At 44.7% G+C, this 17,734-nt stretch overlaps 2 protein-coding genes across 3 annotated transcripts in view; one reads left to right on the top strand and one right to left on the bottom strand.

The window, feature by feature from the left end:
• The window catches only part of ACOT11 (acyl-CoA thioesterase 11), a 72,426-nt gene extending 68,825 nt beyond the window's left edge, over positions 1-3,601 (top strand). For both annotated transcript variants that reach the window (XM_050963579.1, XM_050963578.1), the window contains 2 exons: positions 1,377-1,503; positions 2,692-3,601. In XM_050963579.1, coding sequence (XP_050819536.1) covers positions 1,377-1,503; positions 2,692-2,847 — 283 coding nt within the window. In that variant the 3' untranslated portion in view covers positions 2,848-3,601. The remainder of the gene's footprint in view (positions 1-1,376; positions 1,504-2,691) is intronic.
• Positions 3,602-3,686: 85 nt separating this feature from the next.
• On the bottom strand, positions 3,687-17,507 carry FAM151A (family with sequence similarity 151 member A). Its single transcript, XM_050963663.1, is given in 9 exon segments — positions 3,687-5,218; positions 5,221-5,733; positions 7,279-7,422; positions 9,022-9,161; positions 10,067-10,291; positions 11,721-11,880; positions 12,203-12,355; positions 14,396-14,542; positions 17,372-17,507. Coding segments are annotated over 9 exon segments (1,770 nt in total). The 3' UTR covers positions 3,687-5,066.
• Positions 17,508-17,734: the final 227 nt, after the last annotated feature.

Below are 17,734 nucleotides of genomic sequence, written 5' to 3'. Positions count from 1 at the left end.
TTTACCATGAAAATAGTTAATTCATAGCCTCATCTCTGTGCATCTGAAAACACTGCATAAAGGAGCAATTGGCACTGCTACACAACTTCCTTTTCACTGCACAATTTTTTGGCTGCAAGAGGGATCTAAAGTAACTTGTTGTATATAGAACGTGAGTGTGTTTCACTATGTAGCTTCTTGTATTGCATGTAAGATCTTGATTAATACAGAGTGCTCTAGATTGCTTGGTAAGCTGGGTGTAAGCAAGTGTGGATTTCAGTATGGCTAAATGTAAGATTGTACAGCTAGGAACAAAGAATGTCAGCCTACTTACAGAAATGGAGGACTCTCTCCTGGGAAGCAGTGACTCTGAAAAAGACTGGGATACTGGGGGACAATCAGCTGGACATGCGTCCCCAGTGCCATGTTGTGGTCAAAAGGGCTGGTGTGAGCCTTGGATGTATTAAAAAAGACTATCAAGTGGGAGTAGGCAGGTTTTATTACCTCTGTATTTGGCACTGGTGCGACTGCTACTGGAATCCTGTGCCCAGTTCTGCGAGTGAAGATAGATTTTGTATTGGAGATGGTTCTGAGAAGAACCACAAGAATGACCCAAGGACTGGACATCATGCCTTCTGGTGAAAGACACTTGGAGAGCTCATTCTAGTTACCCCTTCCTAGAGAAGGGTGAGCGTGGGCATGCAGTTTAGGAGATGAATACTTGTCACATGCTGTTCCTGACCATTCTCACCCCAGCCACCTTTTTAGCCCAGTTCTTCAGCTGGGAATTTCAGAGGAGTTTCAAGGAGACTGAATTTCAGTAGGAGCTGGTTGCCTGACACCCTTAGGCTCCTCTGAAAATCCAAGTCTCCAGTCCCTTGGCACTAAGTGGATTGGGAGTTCCCACTCTGACTGCAATATATTTGCCTTAGTGTGCCTGGGGAAAGGGACACCTCACCTGCTTTCGGTACCCGATGTGAGAAAAACACAGGGGACACTGGAGCCACTCTGAGATTTGTAGATAGAGGCCAGATCATAGCCAGCCTTCCCCTGCCCCCCACACCTTCTTTCTGCATTGTTTTCAGTTGATTTGATTAAAAAAAAAAATCACTCCAAGATATCTTGGATGTAACTTCTTTTGAAGTCAATACGGGTAGAAATGCAGAAGCCGAAGGTGGACTGTGGCCGCGTAGTGCTGTGTTTCCATGCACGAATACCTAGGCAGAGGTCAATTCCATTCTGTCACTGAGCATGTGTTTGTAGGGCAGTTCTGCCGCTTGCATTCCTGGCATTGATCTGAGCAGGGTTAACTTAGAAGCAGGATTTTATGCCAGCTCCCTTCTCACCTTTTCAATGCACTTGTGAACTGCTCCTAAGCAGGCTTCCTTCTCTTGCAGTGACCCATATGTCGTTGCGCTCAGGTCGGTCACGCTGCCCACCTGTCCACCAAACCCCGAGTACACCCGACAGGAGACGATGTGTTCTGGCTTCTGTATTTGGCAGGAGACAGCCGAGCTAACCAAGGTGAGGCTTTCAGCTCTCCAGAGGATAGCTGTGTCCCCCAGCGACAATCACCGTGGCCTTTACCCACCTTCCATAACCAAGAGCTTGCACATGCTGACCTGTGGTTGGCTTTAGGTCAGATCCCCAGTACCCAGTTCAGGGGGGAAAACAGAAGGGCCTGCAAGTCTGGTGCTGCACATCCCTGTCTGTGCTGGGTTGGGGGATTTGGGAGAATTTCTGGAGTCCTTCAATTTCCAACCCCCCTCCTTTTTATTTAAAAAAAAAAACAACAAAAACCTCTTCCCCAAACCCCAACACCCCTGTTCCTACTCTCACATAACACCTCGCCTTTATTTGCACACATTTGTCCACATTGCTTAGGTGGGTAAGTTATGCTGTCCCCATTTTACAGGTGGGGGAACTGAGGCACAGCAAGATTCCATGACTTGCCCAAGGGAGCACTGAATTAAAAATGGAACCCAGGTTTTCTGACTCCCAGCCCTGTCCCAATAACCCTCCCTTGCCAAAGGGCTGCATGTCCCAGGCTGTCCCCTGCCGAGTGGATGCAGCAGTGTGGTCTGAGTGTGAACTCAAGTCACTTTGACAAGAGGAAATGTTAATGCTACAGACCATTCAAGTAATGGAGGCCTAACAGTTGAACTGCATTTAAACTATTGTAGTCTGGACTGAAAGGTCTTTCAAATTCTAAAAACCTTTTCAAAACATCCCCTTGCCATGCTATAACAACAGTCAGGGCCACCATATTTGTGTCCAACCCAAACTTTTCCAAGCCCCTCGTGTGCTGGCTTTGCTTTCAGCACGTAGGTTGGAATTCACCCTTGCCCACACAAAGCCAGAGGGATTTGTGGTGGGAACTAAGTGAGGAGCTGGGCATTCATTGCCCTCAGGCCAAGGAGGAACCTTTACACAGCTGCTTTGCAAGTTATGGGCTGGGATAGTGGGTACTGCCCTTCAGCACCCCACTGTGTGGAGGTTCACAGCCACTGGATCAGGGGAACTGTCAGTTCTGCAGTCTGTACATCCCAAAACCTCTGACCTATTCAGAGCCACTGGGGAGACCCATGCAGAACCAAGGGGCGAGGAAGCCAGTACCTCTGCTGCTGCTGTACATATTAGAAAATGACTCCTGTAGGTTTCAGCCTGTGGATGTCCCCTTAGCTGTCTTAATGAATGTGTTGTGGATTTCAGGTGTCCTATTACAACCAGGCAGCTCCAGGATACCTAGCTTACGTCACGACTAACATTGCAGGACTGTCCTCAGACTTCTACGGTACCTTCAAAGCCTGTGAGAGATTCCTGCAGAAGAACAAAGATGAGATCACAGTCGGGCTTCAGCATCTGTAACTGTTGGCCCTTTTTGCGCACTGCTGTGTGAATATCTTGTACATACTGAAGCGATTGGTCTGTGTAGGTGAGAGCACATGGAGAGTAATTACTTAGATAATGTTAGTGGCATTGCTAGGAGCACAATGACTTGAAATCCATCTATCGTAGCATGACTGGAATCAGCTCTTCTCTCTAGTGTGCTTGATGATGATGAGAAATGTAACGGCTGGAGCCAATCTACCTAATCAGGGAGAGGGATTATTAGGGCCAAACTCTGTGGCAACTGTAGGGGCTTCTATTACGGTTTATCTGGGGTGGAATGGGGAGAGAGGTCCAGGTGGTCCCTACATGGCCAGTGTTTCATTGCGAAGTCAGTCAGATCACTCTGAGGTCTAGTGCTAGAGCAGCATGTAATCTGCTAAAAAGCACCAGCCTTATTTTATTTGTATTCAATCTCATAACCTCATGTTCGGGAATTGACTTTCTGACAGCATCACCCACACTTGAACCTTTGTGTAAGAGTAACGGTTACTAAATGGATTATTTTTTTCACCAGTTCTTGTAATTCAGTGGAGGAATTGTCCATCTTTAATCCAATGAAGTAAATCAGGACAGGCTTTAGGGGGGGAGAAGGCCAGCCTTGTCTCCTGTAACACAGTACTGTTGTGTCTGACACACTAGGCATTATGATGCAGGATACTTCACTGATGTTCTGTCTTTCACACACCATACAAAGAATGGGAGTGGTAATAAAGAGAGCCCGTTCACCTTATGACCTCAGTAGTTTTTCTTGCCTGGTTTTCTTTAGTTAGCTGAGTGTTTTTCTTGATCAGCCCAAGAGTAAGGGAAATTGAACTGTTTTCTGTGGGAAATTGATTTGTCTTGGTTTAAGAATTTTTAAACCTGCACTGCTGCTGTCTGAAGAATTCCCCCCTTTGTTGGTAACTAAAGCAAAACGAAGGGGATGGATTTCCAGTTCTGCTTTTGTGGGTCTTCAGTCTGTGGTGTTCAACTGTGCAACTCAAGTATCTGATTAAAATGTTAGTCATCCCAGCCAGGCGTCTTTGGGATTCGGGGCTGAGCTCTAGATCTCTTCAGGCAGGCTCAAGATGGCTTGCTGCTGACTATGGCCACAGGTGTGTATGGAGAAGTGACAAAGCACATCCAAAAATACACTGGGCCTGCACTCTTGATACCTATGCTTTTCTGAAAGGTCCTGGCAGATCCTAGCTGGGAAGAAGAAATATGCCCCTCTCCCCACCACTTCATTACTTTGTGGTTGAGGTTGATCACAAACTATACAGCCCCTGTGAAACTGGGATGGGAGCGAGCTGGATGCTGAGGAGCTAGAGTATGTGCTGGGGGTAACCTGAAGCAAACTACTGTAAAGAAAACCCCCTCCGAGGAGAAAGGGGGAGAAACTGGGCTATGTGGGGAGTTCCACCTTAGCAACAACTAGCTGTAGATAAAACCCCACAACCAAACTGTGTCCAGCAAGACAGGCCTCCAGCTCAAGCAGCTGAAATGACATTTATTTAAAACAATTATTTGTCTGATAGCAACTCTTAGAGGTTATACCTACCTGCAGCAAGACAGTCCTTGCCCCCAAGAGCTTACAATCTGCTAAAATGAACAAAAGGTAGGAGAGAGGAAATACTATCTTCATTTTACAGGTGGGGAAAACTGAGGCACAGATATTAAGGACTGATTTTTTTTTTTTTCAAAAGGGCTTGGTATGCTGGGTGCTGAGATCCCAAAAATCTAGTCAGAAGCATCCCAATGGGAGCTGTGGGGGTTTGAGCTTCTTTTGATAATCTAACCCCATTGGATTTGCTCAGGGTCACTGTGTGTGGTGGCAGAGCCAGGGTTTAAACCCAGATCGCCTGAGTCCAAGTGCACTGCCTTAACCACAGACCAACCATCCTTAAAGAGAGAAGACCGTCCCTTCTGCCCCGCCAGTATGTGAACTACTGAGCAGGCTGACACTACAAACGAAAAGGAATGGGGGTGGGGGATCTCTTTGGGAGACCTGTTCAAAGCAAAAAGTACAACCAAATAAATTAAACTCTACTCAAAGAATAGCCCTCATGCCCAGGCCCCCATGTGGAGGAGTCAGTGACAGACCTACCACTACTGTGAGTGCCAGAGTAATGCTTGCCAAGGCTGATCACTCAGAAGTTTTGCTAACAATGGGCCCTGGAAAAACTTGGGTCACTTACCAGGCTCTCAGGGAAGTTCTAAGAAGTTAAGACATTCGCCCTCAAAGCATTTCTGCATTGTCTCGGAATCTTGTAATAGACCCGCTTCTGTGTGTGTGTTCGGATAGACCGGAGTCCTGGGAAGCCATGGCAGTAGCTACCCTCAGAGTAACTGTGTTGCACAGTGATGTGTAGCTGGGTGAAATCTCCAACAGCTTTGTAGTCGCCAGCCATGATCTACTCAGGGGCACAGCCTCCAGCTGAAATGACACTTGTTGCCAGAGATCCTTACAGAGTATGAGCATATCGGTTATCAGTGGGTCAGTGTAACCAGCAGTTATCGCTTCCCTGGGCCAGCCAGGGGCTACGGTAATGTATGGGAAAATGCTGTTGATGGCTGTTAGGAATTCTTCACCTTGCATGTATCCTGGTGTCTCAAAGCTTCCAAAGGAGAGCGCCATGCTTATCCAGATGGGGTTCCATAAGAGATTCTGGGCATATAGCTTACTAAGGCGCTCCAGTGTAAGGCGAAGTGCTCTGGGTTCTGTTATGTTCAGGTATATGCCCCAAGGATTGAGATGTCTGGATACTGTAACTAGACACTGTTCCAGCGGGAGGCCTGCTGATGGAGACAGTGCAACAGGAATGAGCTTTCCAGTGGTGCTATTCTGTAATGCAATGTCCAGGGCAATCATGCCCCTCGTATCTGGAGAATAAAGCAAAGGGAGATAGTTCATAACAGCCTGAGCCTCAGTGACCCCTTTAATGTATCAGTGCATTTGTTAGGTGTAATTAGCACTAAGATTTAAAGGGAGGAAATGAACTGTGTCTCCGTTATGTGTTTGGCTAGAAACAATTCAACAGCTCATTTTCATTGGACTATATGATATTTAATTAATATACAACAAAATGATAGATACACTGATTGTCTGTATAATTGATTCAACATGCATTCTTAACTGCAGGTAACAAGTGCTTTTCTCCTCTATGCATCGTCCACCAGTTCCCAGTGTATCCTCTCCAGATAATTAGTAATTTGGAGGGGAATAACTGATTCATATCTGGTAGCATTGTGAGATGCATGGTAGGGTAAGAGGTAATCTTCCACCTTTTGGCCTTTTGACCAGTAGCATTAGATAATCTTAATCCTGCTTCTGACCTAATTTAGGATTGTTCCTCATATAGATTCTCCGTTGCCTGAAACAGCCTGGTTTTATATTACTCTAGCAATAGGTCTCCTCCTACTGTTTTCAGAGACGATTTCATAGACAGGGCCCTACCAAATTTACAGCCATGCAAAACGTACCACAGACCGTGAAATCTGGTCTCTTGTGTGCTTTTACCCTATGCTATACAGATTTCACGGGGAGACCAGCATTTCTTAAACTGGGGGTCCTGACCCAAAAGGGAGTTGCAAGGGAGTCACAGTATTGCCACCCTTATTTGAGCATTGCCTTTGGAGCTGGGAGGCCAGAGAGCAGCTCTCAAAGCAGCACCCCACCAGCAGCAGTGTAGAAGTAAGGGTGGCAAAACCATGTCATGCCATCCTTACTTCTGTGCTGCTGCTGCTGGCGGCAGCTCTGCCTTCAGAACCTGGGCTCCCGGCCAGCAGCCACCGCTCTCCAGCTGCACAGCTCTGAAGGCAGCGGCACCACCTGCAGCAGTAAGGGTAGCAGTACTGCAACCCCCCCCCCCCCCACAATAACCATGCAACACCCCCTTCCCCCTCCACAACTCCTTTTTGGGTCAGGATCCCTACAATTACAACTCCATGATGTTTCAGATTTAAATAGCTGAAATCATGAAATTAACTATTTTTGAAATTTTATGACTGTGAATTTGGTAGGCCCCTATTCATAGATCTTAGTGTTGGTACTTTTCTCCTGTTAATCATTTTAAATATGCTTTTGCTCGGTTTAATCCTATTTATATTCCCATGTTTCACCCTCTCTCCTTGCACTATTCTCATTATTATGGTGGTTTTTTGCAACACATTCTGCAGGCTTTGTTCTAGGAGATGCATAGACTACTCCTCTCATCCACTCCCAAGCTCTCAATTACCTAACCTGCCTCACTGCTCTGTCTGTAAATTGGGTTTACAGGCAACCACAAATGTTCACCGGCACTTAGTGACCCTACTCTGAGAACTATAGCATGAGCTACAACTCTTAGGAAGCGCCAAGTCTGTGACAACTTATGAAAACCCCACCCAGTTGTGTTAATGGCACATGGGGAAAGACGTGTTACTCACCTTTAAGAATTGACAGTGTTTCCAGCCTGTTCTCATAGTGATCCATCCCATACCACTCTATCCATAGTTCATCGGAGTCTGCTGGGTGAAAGTAATCTAGCAAATTGCCTCCAGGATAGTAGAGTCTCTTTCTTGTTGATTTTACTGTTGGGTTGAGAGAGGGAAAAATGCTGAGTAAAATCATTCCTTTTCGAGGTACGGTGTAGGCTTTTGTCTTTAGGGCTGTGGCTACAGTAGGATACGATGTAGGAGCCATAACTTATCATTACAGCTGTACCAATTATGGTAACAGTTGAGACTGCAGTGTAGACAGTAGTTACCACTTTGTCATCTGACCCTGCTCAAACTAGATCACAGCCTAGAATGTCACATATAGTTGAACACTGCTTAGTCCCTTGACCTAGCTTAAATGTGTCCCCAGTAAGCAGCAATTTAGCTAATAGTCTTAAATAGTACACAGGATTGTTAAGCTATGCTGGATCTCTGTTCCAGAGACCCATAAAACCACATTTTGACTAAGTGGAGTACAGCTGTTCCTTCCCCTCTGGTGCAAGGAGGATAAACTACACTTCTGAGAGAAAGGTGCCTACTTGTTTGGGAGGCGGTAGAGGAAGGTAGAGAGAATCATTGCTCCCAGACTGAAAGAGTCGGCCTCAAATTCTGCCGATCTCATGTGTTGTACAGAGCCACCTGAGAGCAGAACTTGGGACCAGTACTTCCTGACTGTGCAGGTTAGTCATCCTGTAAAAGGCAGGGGAGAAGATGGATTATTGTCTCTCTAATGATTCCTTGTTTGTTTTTTTTGATGTATAATGGAAACCTTGAATTGATTTTTTTTTTTTTTTTAATTCTTCTACTTAATTTTGACTTTAGAAATGTAGGTCTGCTCTACTTTGGAAGAAGCCAGAGATCCAATGAAATCATGACCTCACAAAGGACTAGCTTAGGAGCTATTGAAGGAGGAAGACCATATTTTTTTTAGCTCAGACTGTTTAAAACTCTGGGAATTTGTTTTGGTTAACACCTACTTAACTCTACTGGGTAATGGAAGCTTGGGAGAAAGGATGCCTTTGTTCTATTCAACACCTGGGCCTCTTCGGTCAGAGTGCGCCATTACTCAGCCATCCTTTATGGCCCCAACAAGTCTTCCAGCAACGCTAACTGGAAACCAGACTTATGATATCTTCAAGGTAAAACAACTAGCGGAAGAAACCTTTAAGCAATTTTCCAGGCCTCCTGTATATTGAAAAAAGAGCACAATCCCTTTCTTTAAAACAAACAAACTTCTTTTCAGGGCCCATAGCATGTGCCTATTTACAGTATTTAGCACCCTCAGTGCACATCAAAATAGAGCCAGGACATTTTCTCTGCCTTTCACAATTGTTCTTTCAAGTGGGCTCCAGATAGCTGCTGGCCAAGGCGCACTTAAAGGGTCTCACCACCATGGGTCTGAGCCCCTTTGAAAGTGGTGTAGCATTAGGAGGCAGTGTGGCCTAGGGGACAGGGCCATGGAATGGGCGTCAGGAGCCCTCGCTGCTTTTCCCAGCTCTGCCACTGAGCTGCTGTCACCTTACACAAGTCACTTCCCCTCTCTGAGCCTTGGTTTCTTCTTTGTCTTGTCTATTTAGATAAGCTCTTTTGGAGCAAGGACTCTCTCTCCTCCTGTGTGTATGTACAGCACCTAACACAATAGGGTCCCAATCTCATTTGGGGCCTCTGGGCACTACTGTAATACAAACATACATGCTACTTCCTTGAACTGAGCCAGAACAGGATCATAAATGTCATAATAGATTTGTTCAGCATGGCTGTTATCCCGAATGAACAGGAGATCTTTCACTCTGATTGGATCCGTCTTCCCCTGCCACAGAGTGAGGCTATACCTGCGGAGAAGAGAGAGCGTTGAGCTGGCCTGGGGTTCTTGCAGGCTCTCTGCCTGGCTTTTCAATAGTTGGAGATACAGTGGTCTAATTAGCTATTGCTAGTTTGGTCCCTTTCAAGTGGAAGGGTTTAGTTCTGAAAATAAGGTTTAGGAATCTGGAAAGACAATACTGTCCAGCACTCTGAGCAGTTTTTAACAAGAGACACTGTAGGAGGGTTATTCGGTTGCAAGTGTCTGACTACAGAAAGGTTTCTTCAACATGGGAATAATTTGTACTTGGAGGCCTGACCACTTGGAGCTACAGTGTAGGCAAGGTGCTGGTGGCCGGTACTGTTCATTTAAGTCAGCGGTTCTCAACCAGGGGTACATCTACAGAGTACTCAACTCCTCTAGATCAGTGTTTCTCAATCTGGGACTTGCAGTCCCCAAAGTGGTCATGGGACAGTTTTAGGGGGGTTGCACTGCTTGCCACCTCCTAATGCCAGCCTTGCAGCTGCAATTGCCTGGGGACCCACGCCATAGGGTCCCCCCGTGAAACTAAGTTACATACTCAGTTCCAGACAGCAGGGCTTGGGCTTCAGACCAGGCTCACCAGTGAAAAACTGGCCCAAGCATCACTGGGAAATGGAAATACTTAGAATTCTATTCTAATGGATTAATTTTATATGGTAAAAATGAGGAAGTCAGCACTTTTTCAATACTAGTATGGCTGTGACACTTTTTTTTTTTGTATTTTTATTTCTGATTTTGTTTTCAAGTAGTTTTCAAGTGAGGTGATACCAAGAGTACTCAAGCCAAATCAGACTCCTGAAAGGTCATCTGGAAATGTTGAGAACCACCGTTTCAAGTGGTTTAGTCAATCCTGCTTGAAAGACTAAAGATGAACATGTGCTGTTAACTCCTTACCTATCAGACTGAGCCAGCAGCCAGCTGAAATGAGGCCAAGCCAATCTCACCATGACGGCCCTGACGGGGAAGGTGACTCTTTGGGGCAGTGTCCCCGCGATGCTGTGCATCTCATGAATCATTTCCTGAGTGTAGGTTTTGTTGGGGAACAGAAATGAGTAGAGGGTCGTCCACCCTAGAGAGAGAGTGCAGTTTGGGTACTTCTCCTGGATGAGTGAGAGGAATCTAAACGAATCACGTACAGAGCAACAGTTACTGTTCAGAGCTGCACACAAGAAGCCAGGAAACAACTTTATTAAACCTACAAACATAAGAACACACCAGATGCCACTAGATGGCACTCTTTGTATATATACTGTGCTACACATGCTACTTTTCATGGCAACTCTCCGAACAGCTCCAACAGCAAGCACTCCCCCCCACTCCCCTTTGGGAAACGGATGAGAGTCTGGGCAGAAGATGGTAGAAACGCATCACAGTGGTGTATATTGACTGGGAAATTTGCCATGGACAGGTAGATTTTACTGTAGCTCAACCACCCATTAGATCCTTGGTTTGCTCCTCATATGAAGCAGAACTGGCCTCTATATTGATTCACATAAGACTGCAAATGGTGCTGAGTGAAAATATCTGTCTGGTGACAGAATTCTGAATAAAAAGGTGAACTTTACCCCAGCCCATGCTCAGATTCCCATGTATTTTGAGTGATGGAGTAAAAGACTTAGTAATTTGGAAAAACTACAAAACTGTAGAGTGTAGGTGTCAGTGAACCTCAGAAAGTTTGGACTTTGGGCTGGGCTAGCCATTCCAACTCTTAAAAAAAAAAAAAAAAAGTGGGGTATTAAAATCCTGAGTTAAAATGCCAGAGTTTGATTTAACAATTGTATAGAAAATAGAAACTCTGTAGGGTTTTTAGAGTAATTTCTGCTCCATTTCAGGTGAAGAGCTGGTTATAAAATGGTCCTGGGAGAAACAGTCCAGCAAGAGATCCCAGCTCCCAGAGAAGAATGGGGGCAGGAAACCGCCAAACTACAACTCCCAGGAGGCATCATGGCTGTGGCCCCAGATCAGAATTTGTCGGGTTTTTTCAAATGAAAAGTCAAAATTCTCCGCAGAAAGCGGAGACTTTTTGCCAAGAAAATTTGTTTTAGGTTTAAAACCATAATTTTCTGTTAAAAACAGTTTCAATGGAAAATTTTCAAGTGGCCCTGGCTAACAGGGTTACCCACTGTTACTGGGTAACTGAGGATTAGTAAATGCAGGGCTCCAGCGGTCAACTGGAGGAAGGAGTGATTTCTGGAACCTAAATATGTTCTCCAGGGGCTTGATCCAAAGCCTGTTGAAAGCCCCCCACTCACATGAATAGCCACTGGATCAGGCACTCAGTGACCTGGGATCTTAAATGGTTGGTTTTCTTCTTCTTTTTACCTATATAAGCTTTTTTTGCCCACCTTTGTCAGCTCTTTAGCTGAACTCCACTCTTGGCGCTTCCTGGGCTCTTAGAGTTCTCATAGCGGTAGAGGATTGTTGCTAATGTGTAACCAACTATTTTGTTCCAAAGCTATGGCCATGATCAGTACGTGCTGGAATATAAGTAACTGAGAAGTGCAACATAAGCCATGAAAGTGATTTAAGAAAAATGCGTTTTACTCACAAACTTGCGTTAACTGCAGTGTTTACGGGGACATTGGGACCCATTAGAATATCTGCATTTAACCACAGAGGTCTATTGAACTTCACTTCTGAGGATTTCTTTAGTAAAATATCCAGAGATGGGTCAACTGCCTTGATGCTTTTGAAATCCAGCTTGACACCTGGCCAAGAGAGAATCCGTTGAGAAATTCCATTGGTATGGGATAGTAGCAGCTGGTCAACTACGCACAAATGAAAATAGGAGGTCTGTTTGTACAACACCTGGCACTGTGGGGTCCTGGTCCAGGACTAGGGCTCCTTGGCACTATGGTCCTACAAATAATTAATGATGTCTTTAACATTGCCTACTGCTGGTCCCCAGCACTGCCCATCATTCCCTGCCCAATGGGGTGTGAAGACCATTCTTCTGAATTCCATATGTTCATAGACCACTCGGGCAAAGGGTTACATCAGCTTGTTTAAAGGTACAGCACTTTATATTACCTTTGCTGGATGAGTTAAGGACGACATCCAGCCATTCCTGAAAAGAGTTGTCACTGTAAATAGTGGGGGGATGGGCCATGATGGGCTTGTCGGTCTCATTATGGGTGTTGTGTCCTTCTATGTTGACATCTGCTTCCAGGACCATAGCATCACCTGTGTGCACAATGAATTCACAGTATGAATCCTTGACTGGAGTCTGTGTATGTAAATTACACCCTCCACACTCATCAGTGTCTTCACAACATTTTTGCCACCCCAAGCGGCGGGCGCAAAAAAAAAAAAGTGATCGGTGGCAGTTCCACTGCGCCGCTTTCTTCTTCAGCAGCAATTCGGCGGCAGGTCCCTCCCTCTGAGAGGGACCGAGGGACCCACCGCCGAATTGCCGCTGAAGAGCTCGAGGTGCTGCCCCTTCCCCTCGGCTGCCCCAGGCACCTGCTTGCTGAGCTGGTCCCTGGAGCCGGCCCTGCCTATGGGCTCAATCCTGCAAGGTGCTGCGCACTCTGTTCATTTACACATGCTTAAATGCTTTGGTGGGTTAGTCATACTGAAGTTGATGAATTACTCAGGTGCTTAAAGTTAAGCATGTGCTTAAGTGCTTTGCTGGATAGGGGACCCGGTGCTTAGCTCTTGGAGGCTTAAGCCCTGTGTCTCTCACACATACATATGTGATGTTTCCTGCCTGTGCTAGATCAAGGAACCGCAATTTCTTTCTTTAAGCAGGATCGTCACCTACAAGGCAGCTAGCAGCTTCACCAACAGTTCCAGGCTAATAGTTCCTGCTCTGATCATAAATATGGCCTGGGAACGGATGAACCCCTATAGTCTATTAAATGATTAGGGAGGTGATAGCAAAAGGCCTGATCCACTGCCCCTTAAAGTCAATGGGAATCTTTCTATTAATCCCATCTAGGGTGAAAAACTACTTTTGGATTTAGCTGGGGATGGATCCTGCTTTGAGCAGAGGGTTGGACTAGATGACCTCCTGAGCTCCCTTCCAGCTCTAATATTCTATGATTCTAATTTAACTGGGCTTCAGATCAGTCCCCTAATCACCCCAAAAGGGGGGTTCTTCTAAGCCTGGTGCTACCCACCAATTCCTGGGTAGAGCTATTACTGAGATTCCTCTCTTCCAGCTGTAACTAGTCCCTGGCCATTCCAGGTGAGTGATACCAGACTGGAAAGTTCCAGTTTTTCTTTCCAGAAAGATTCCAAATGCTCCGTGATGACCCCGAGTTAGCAGATAAACCTCTAATCCACAATGTATCTCATAAGGTCAGAAAAATCTGATTTGGGGAGGGGGTGCTGTCTTGCATCACCATGGAGCTTTCTGTACTTTCCTCCTGTACATTATAACCACAAGATAAAACTGCTTCAGGGGAACGTGGCACAAAACCATCAACTTTTACAGAGTAGCTTTATCTCCTGAAGCTATAAGCAAGCCCTGCTTATCACGTTAGGTGAGCCCGCCTTTCAACATATCCGGGATTTCTGCTGCTTGATTCAGGGTGTAGAACGATGTTCTCATCTGAACATTAAACTTTAGCAGACCTCTTCTCTTCCTAAAGTACTCTACTTTTTGCTAGTACAAAGCCCAGTTTCAAACCATTTAGTTTTATCTTCAATGTTGGAAATCCCCCTCAGCGTTGTCTTTTGGCTAGGACATATCTTTTTTTGCCCCAATCAGATACACTGATAAATGAATCACTACAGAAACTCTACATATGCTCAGTTGATCAACTAATTCCAAAATCTAATATGCTCAGTGTTTGCCTGAGCTCCCTACGTTGTGCGCTGGCAGCTAACTCTCCTGAGTGAAATTCTGGCCCCACTGAAGTCAACTGGGAGTTTTGCCATTGACATCAATGGAACCAGGGTTTGACCTTATGGCTTTTCAATCTCATGTAATTAGAAACATAAAGGACAGGGGCGTAGCATTTGCTAGACTTGGCAAGACCACTGATGCACGTAGTCCGGCATCCTGCCTTTGGCCATGCTTCAAAGGAAGGAAAACTCCCCACTAAATCTGTAGTCAATTGTTCAGTGCTGTACCCGGTGAGAAAGGCGGGGTGGAAAATTCCTTTCTGCCTCCTGTAGGTGATCTGATTACACCCTGAAGTGTGAGAACCAACTCCCCTCGTTATCTTGGCTTTCCTAGCTACACAGGTTATTGCAGATGGAAAAACTATATTTTACTCTTCAAGGCAGCTGCCAGCTCGCTCTTTTTGTTTGCAGAATGATACCAGGTGACCAGCAATCCATCCTTCTTGTCAATGCTCCCCAGATTTAGCAGATATTCTAACAGGTCTCCGTCTGTCTCAAAGGCTGGTTTGGGTGCAGAGTCTGAAATACCAAGGAAGATTCATAATAAGTAACTTCAGGGCTGTTGATTAATCGCAGTTAATCCACACACTTAACTAAAAAAAAAATTGTGATTAATTGTAGTTTTAATCCCACTGTTAAACAATAGAATACCAGTTGATGTTTACTTTTGGATGTTTTTCTACATTTTTCAATTATATTGATTTCAATTACAACACAATACAAAGTGTACAGTGCTCACTTAATATAATTTTTTATTACAAATATTGCTCTGTAAAAATAAAAAAAAAGTATTTTTCAATTCACCTCCTACAAGTACTATAATGCAATCTCTTTATAGGGAAAGTGCACTTTACAAATGTAGATTTTTTTTTGTTTTGATTTTGAATGCAGTTATGTAACAACGTAAAACTTTAGAGCCTGCAAGACCACTCAGTCCTACTTCTGGCTCAGCCAATCGCTAAGACAAACAAGTTTGTTTACATTTACAGGAGATGATGCTGCCCACCTCTCACTCTCAGGTGACATTGTAAATAAGAAGAGCCATTCGCATGACACTTTTGTAGCTGCATTGCAAGGTATTTACATGTCAGATATGCTAAATATTCTTATGTCCCTTCATACTTCAGCCACCATTCCAGAGGACATGCTTCCATGCTGATGATGCTTGTTTAAAAAAAATGTGTTAATTAAATTTGTGACTGAACTCCCTGGGGGAAAACTGTATGTCTCCTGCTCGGTTTTACCCACATTCTGCCATATATTTTATGTTCTAGCAGTCTCGGATGATGACCCAGCACATGTTGCTCGTTTTAAGAACACTTTCACAGCAGATTTGACAAAACACAAAGAAGGTACCAATGTGAGATTTCTAAGGATAGCTGCAGCACTTGGCCCAAGGTTTAAGAATCGGACGTGCCTTCCAAAATCTGAGAGGGGTGAGGTGTGGAGCACGCTTTCAGAAATCTTAAAAAGAGCAATACTCAGATGTGGAAACTACAGAATCCAAATCACCAAAAAAGAAAATCAACCTTCTATTGGTGCCATCTGACTCAGATGATGAAAATGAACATATGTTGCTCTATATTGCTTTGGCTTGTTATCAAGCAGAACCTGCCATCAGCATGGATACATGTTGTCTGGAGTGGTGGTTAAAGCATGAAGGGACATACGAATCTTTAGTGCATCTGTCATATAAATATCTTGCGAGGCCGGCTACAACAGTGCCATGCAAACACCTGTTCTCACTTTCAGGTGACATTGTAAACAAGAAGCGGGCAGCATTATCCTCTGCAAATGTAAAAAAAAACTTGTTTTCAAGTGATTGGCTGAACAAGAAGTAGGACTGAGTGGACTTGTAGGCTCTAAAGCTGTACATTATTTAATTTTGAGTGCAGTGATCTGTAAGTTCAACTTTCATGATAAAGAGAGAGAGTGTAACCCACACACCTGCTGTCCTATCTAGTGGCATCAAGAGAAAGAGAGAAATGAGTCTGCTGTACAGCCTTAGTTAACAGCCAGCTGTTTTTTAGCTCATGCAGTAGAGGCTCATGCATTTAGCTCCCGAGGTCCCCAGTTTGATCCCGCATGCCGACGTTACAATAGCACTACTGTAGTGCTGTTAGGCGAGTTGAAAAATATTTTTTTTTTTACAGTGCAAATATTTGTAATAAAAAATAAATATAAAGTGAGCACTGTACACTTTGTATTCTGTACTGTAATTGAAATCAATATATTTGAAAATGTAGAAAACCTCCAAAAATATTTAAATAAATGGTATTCTATTCTTGGTTAAAAGTGCAATTAAGTGTATGACTAATTGCAATTAATTTTGGGAAACAAATGTGAAACTAACCCAAGCACTATCTGGGTTTTTGAAGAGTGGGACCTGAAGGGAAGTAATAGGAGAACTGCTTGACTGCTCCCAAACATTTTTGTCCAGACAGGACATATTCTGTAGCACAACAGGTTTCCTCTCTCATTTTTCTGATTTCAGTGGAAAACTGCAGTAGAGTGGGGATGGGGAAAGAAGGGTTAACACCTGTTGACTAGGTAGACTTTTTGGCTGTGACACAATGGAGTTAGAGCCGGGAGTGACTGTAAGTTGTGAGGAACTATCCTGTGACTCATTGTGTTCGCACCTGCAGTAAGAACTAGGAAAGTCTCAGCAGAGACTAACCTGAAGGGTGCTGATGAGATGACAATGCAGTGAAGAGCCCTCTGGGCTACCTGCAATACCCATTTTTGATCTAACAATGTAGACACTGATCCCTGCAAGGGCAGTGGTTAAAAATCTAATTTAAAAACTCCTTGCTCGGTGTAGTCCCCCAGTTCTAAATATTGTGTCAGTAACAGACCATCAAAGGCAGACAAACAAAATATAAATCCCCTCTCCAGGCTGACAAATTGTATATTAAGTTTAGCTTAAATCAGTTTGAAAGGGCAGGTATCCCACCTGTAAAGTCAATGTTTACATAGGTTTGGGATGGCATTTATATTATCACTGACGTGTCACTTCTGGGGAAGCTTTCCATACAGATCCTTTCTGCAGACAGACTCCACCTACGCCATTTATTTTTAATGAATGAAGGCTGTTCCTCCACAATGAATGGTGTGAGATATTCTTCCTGATCCACAAAGCCACCGCACAATCATCATTACATCTATCGTACCTCAGTGTCATCACTTTCTCTCTCCCCACTCCCTCCCCCTTTAGCACAGCTGGCTCCTATCTTGTTTCTGCTGCTTTTCCCCATGCAAATAATTTAGCCACTTTTCCCCAAATGCACCCTCTGGAGCCAATCAGCCAGAATCTAAGGTCAAGCAGCATTAACTGGTTTGGCTTTGTACCTTGGGGGGGATTCCTGTTATCGGTCAGACACACAGCCAGAGCGATGCAGGTGGAAATCACCGCCACAACGCAGACACCAATCACCGCTGCTCCTGTCGCTCCAATGGAAGCACACCTCCTCTGACTGGAAACCATGCCAGTCCTCCGAGGGCACCCACTCTTGGGCAGCTGTGTTACGAAATTCCAGCTACCTTCAACAGAAAACTGAGCCCCTGAGGCTGGGGAAGTTTATAATGATTAAACTCTTGCCGAAGGCCGACGGTGCCTAAAGTTCAAACATGCGCCAAAGGGAGGAGCTGACACATACATCGGCCTGATTCTCGGACAGCTTCTTTCTAACAGCTCTGCCTTGGAGGGCTCCC

Source organism: Gopherus flavomarginatus, chromosome 7, assembly GCF_025201925.1.
Source record: "Gopherus flavomarginatus isolate rGopFla2 chromosome 7, rGopFla2.mat.asm, whole genome shotgun sequence".
Lineage (NCBI taxonomy): Eukaryota > Metazoa > Chordata > Testudines > Testudinidae > Gopherus > Gopherus flavomarginatus.
Note: the sequence above shows the minus strand (reverse complement) of the source record. Positions and strands in the feature narration are given on the sequence as shown.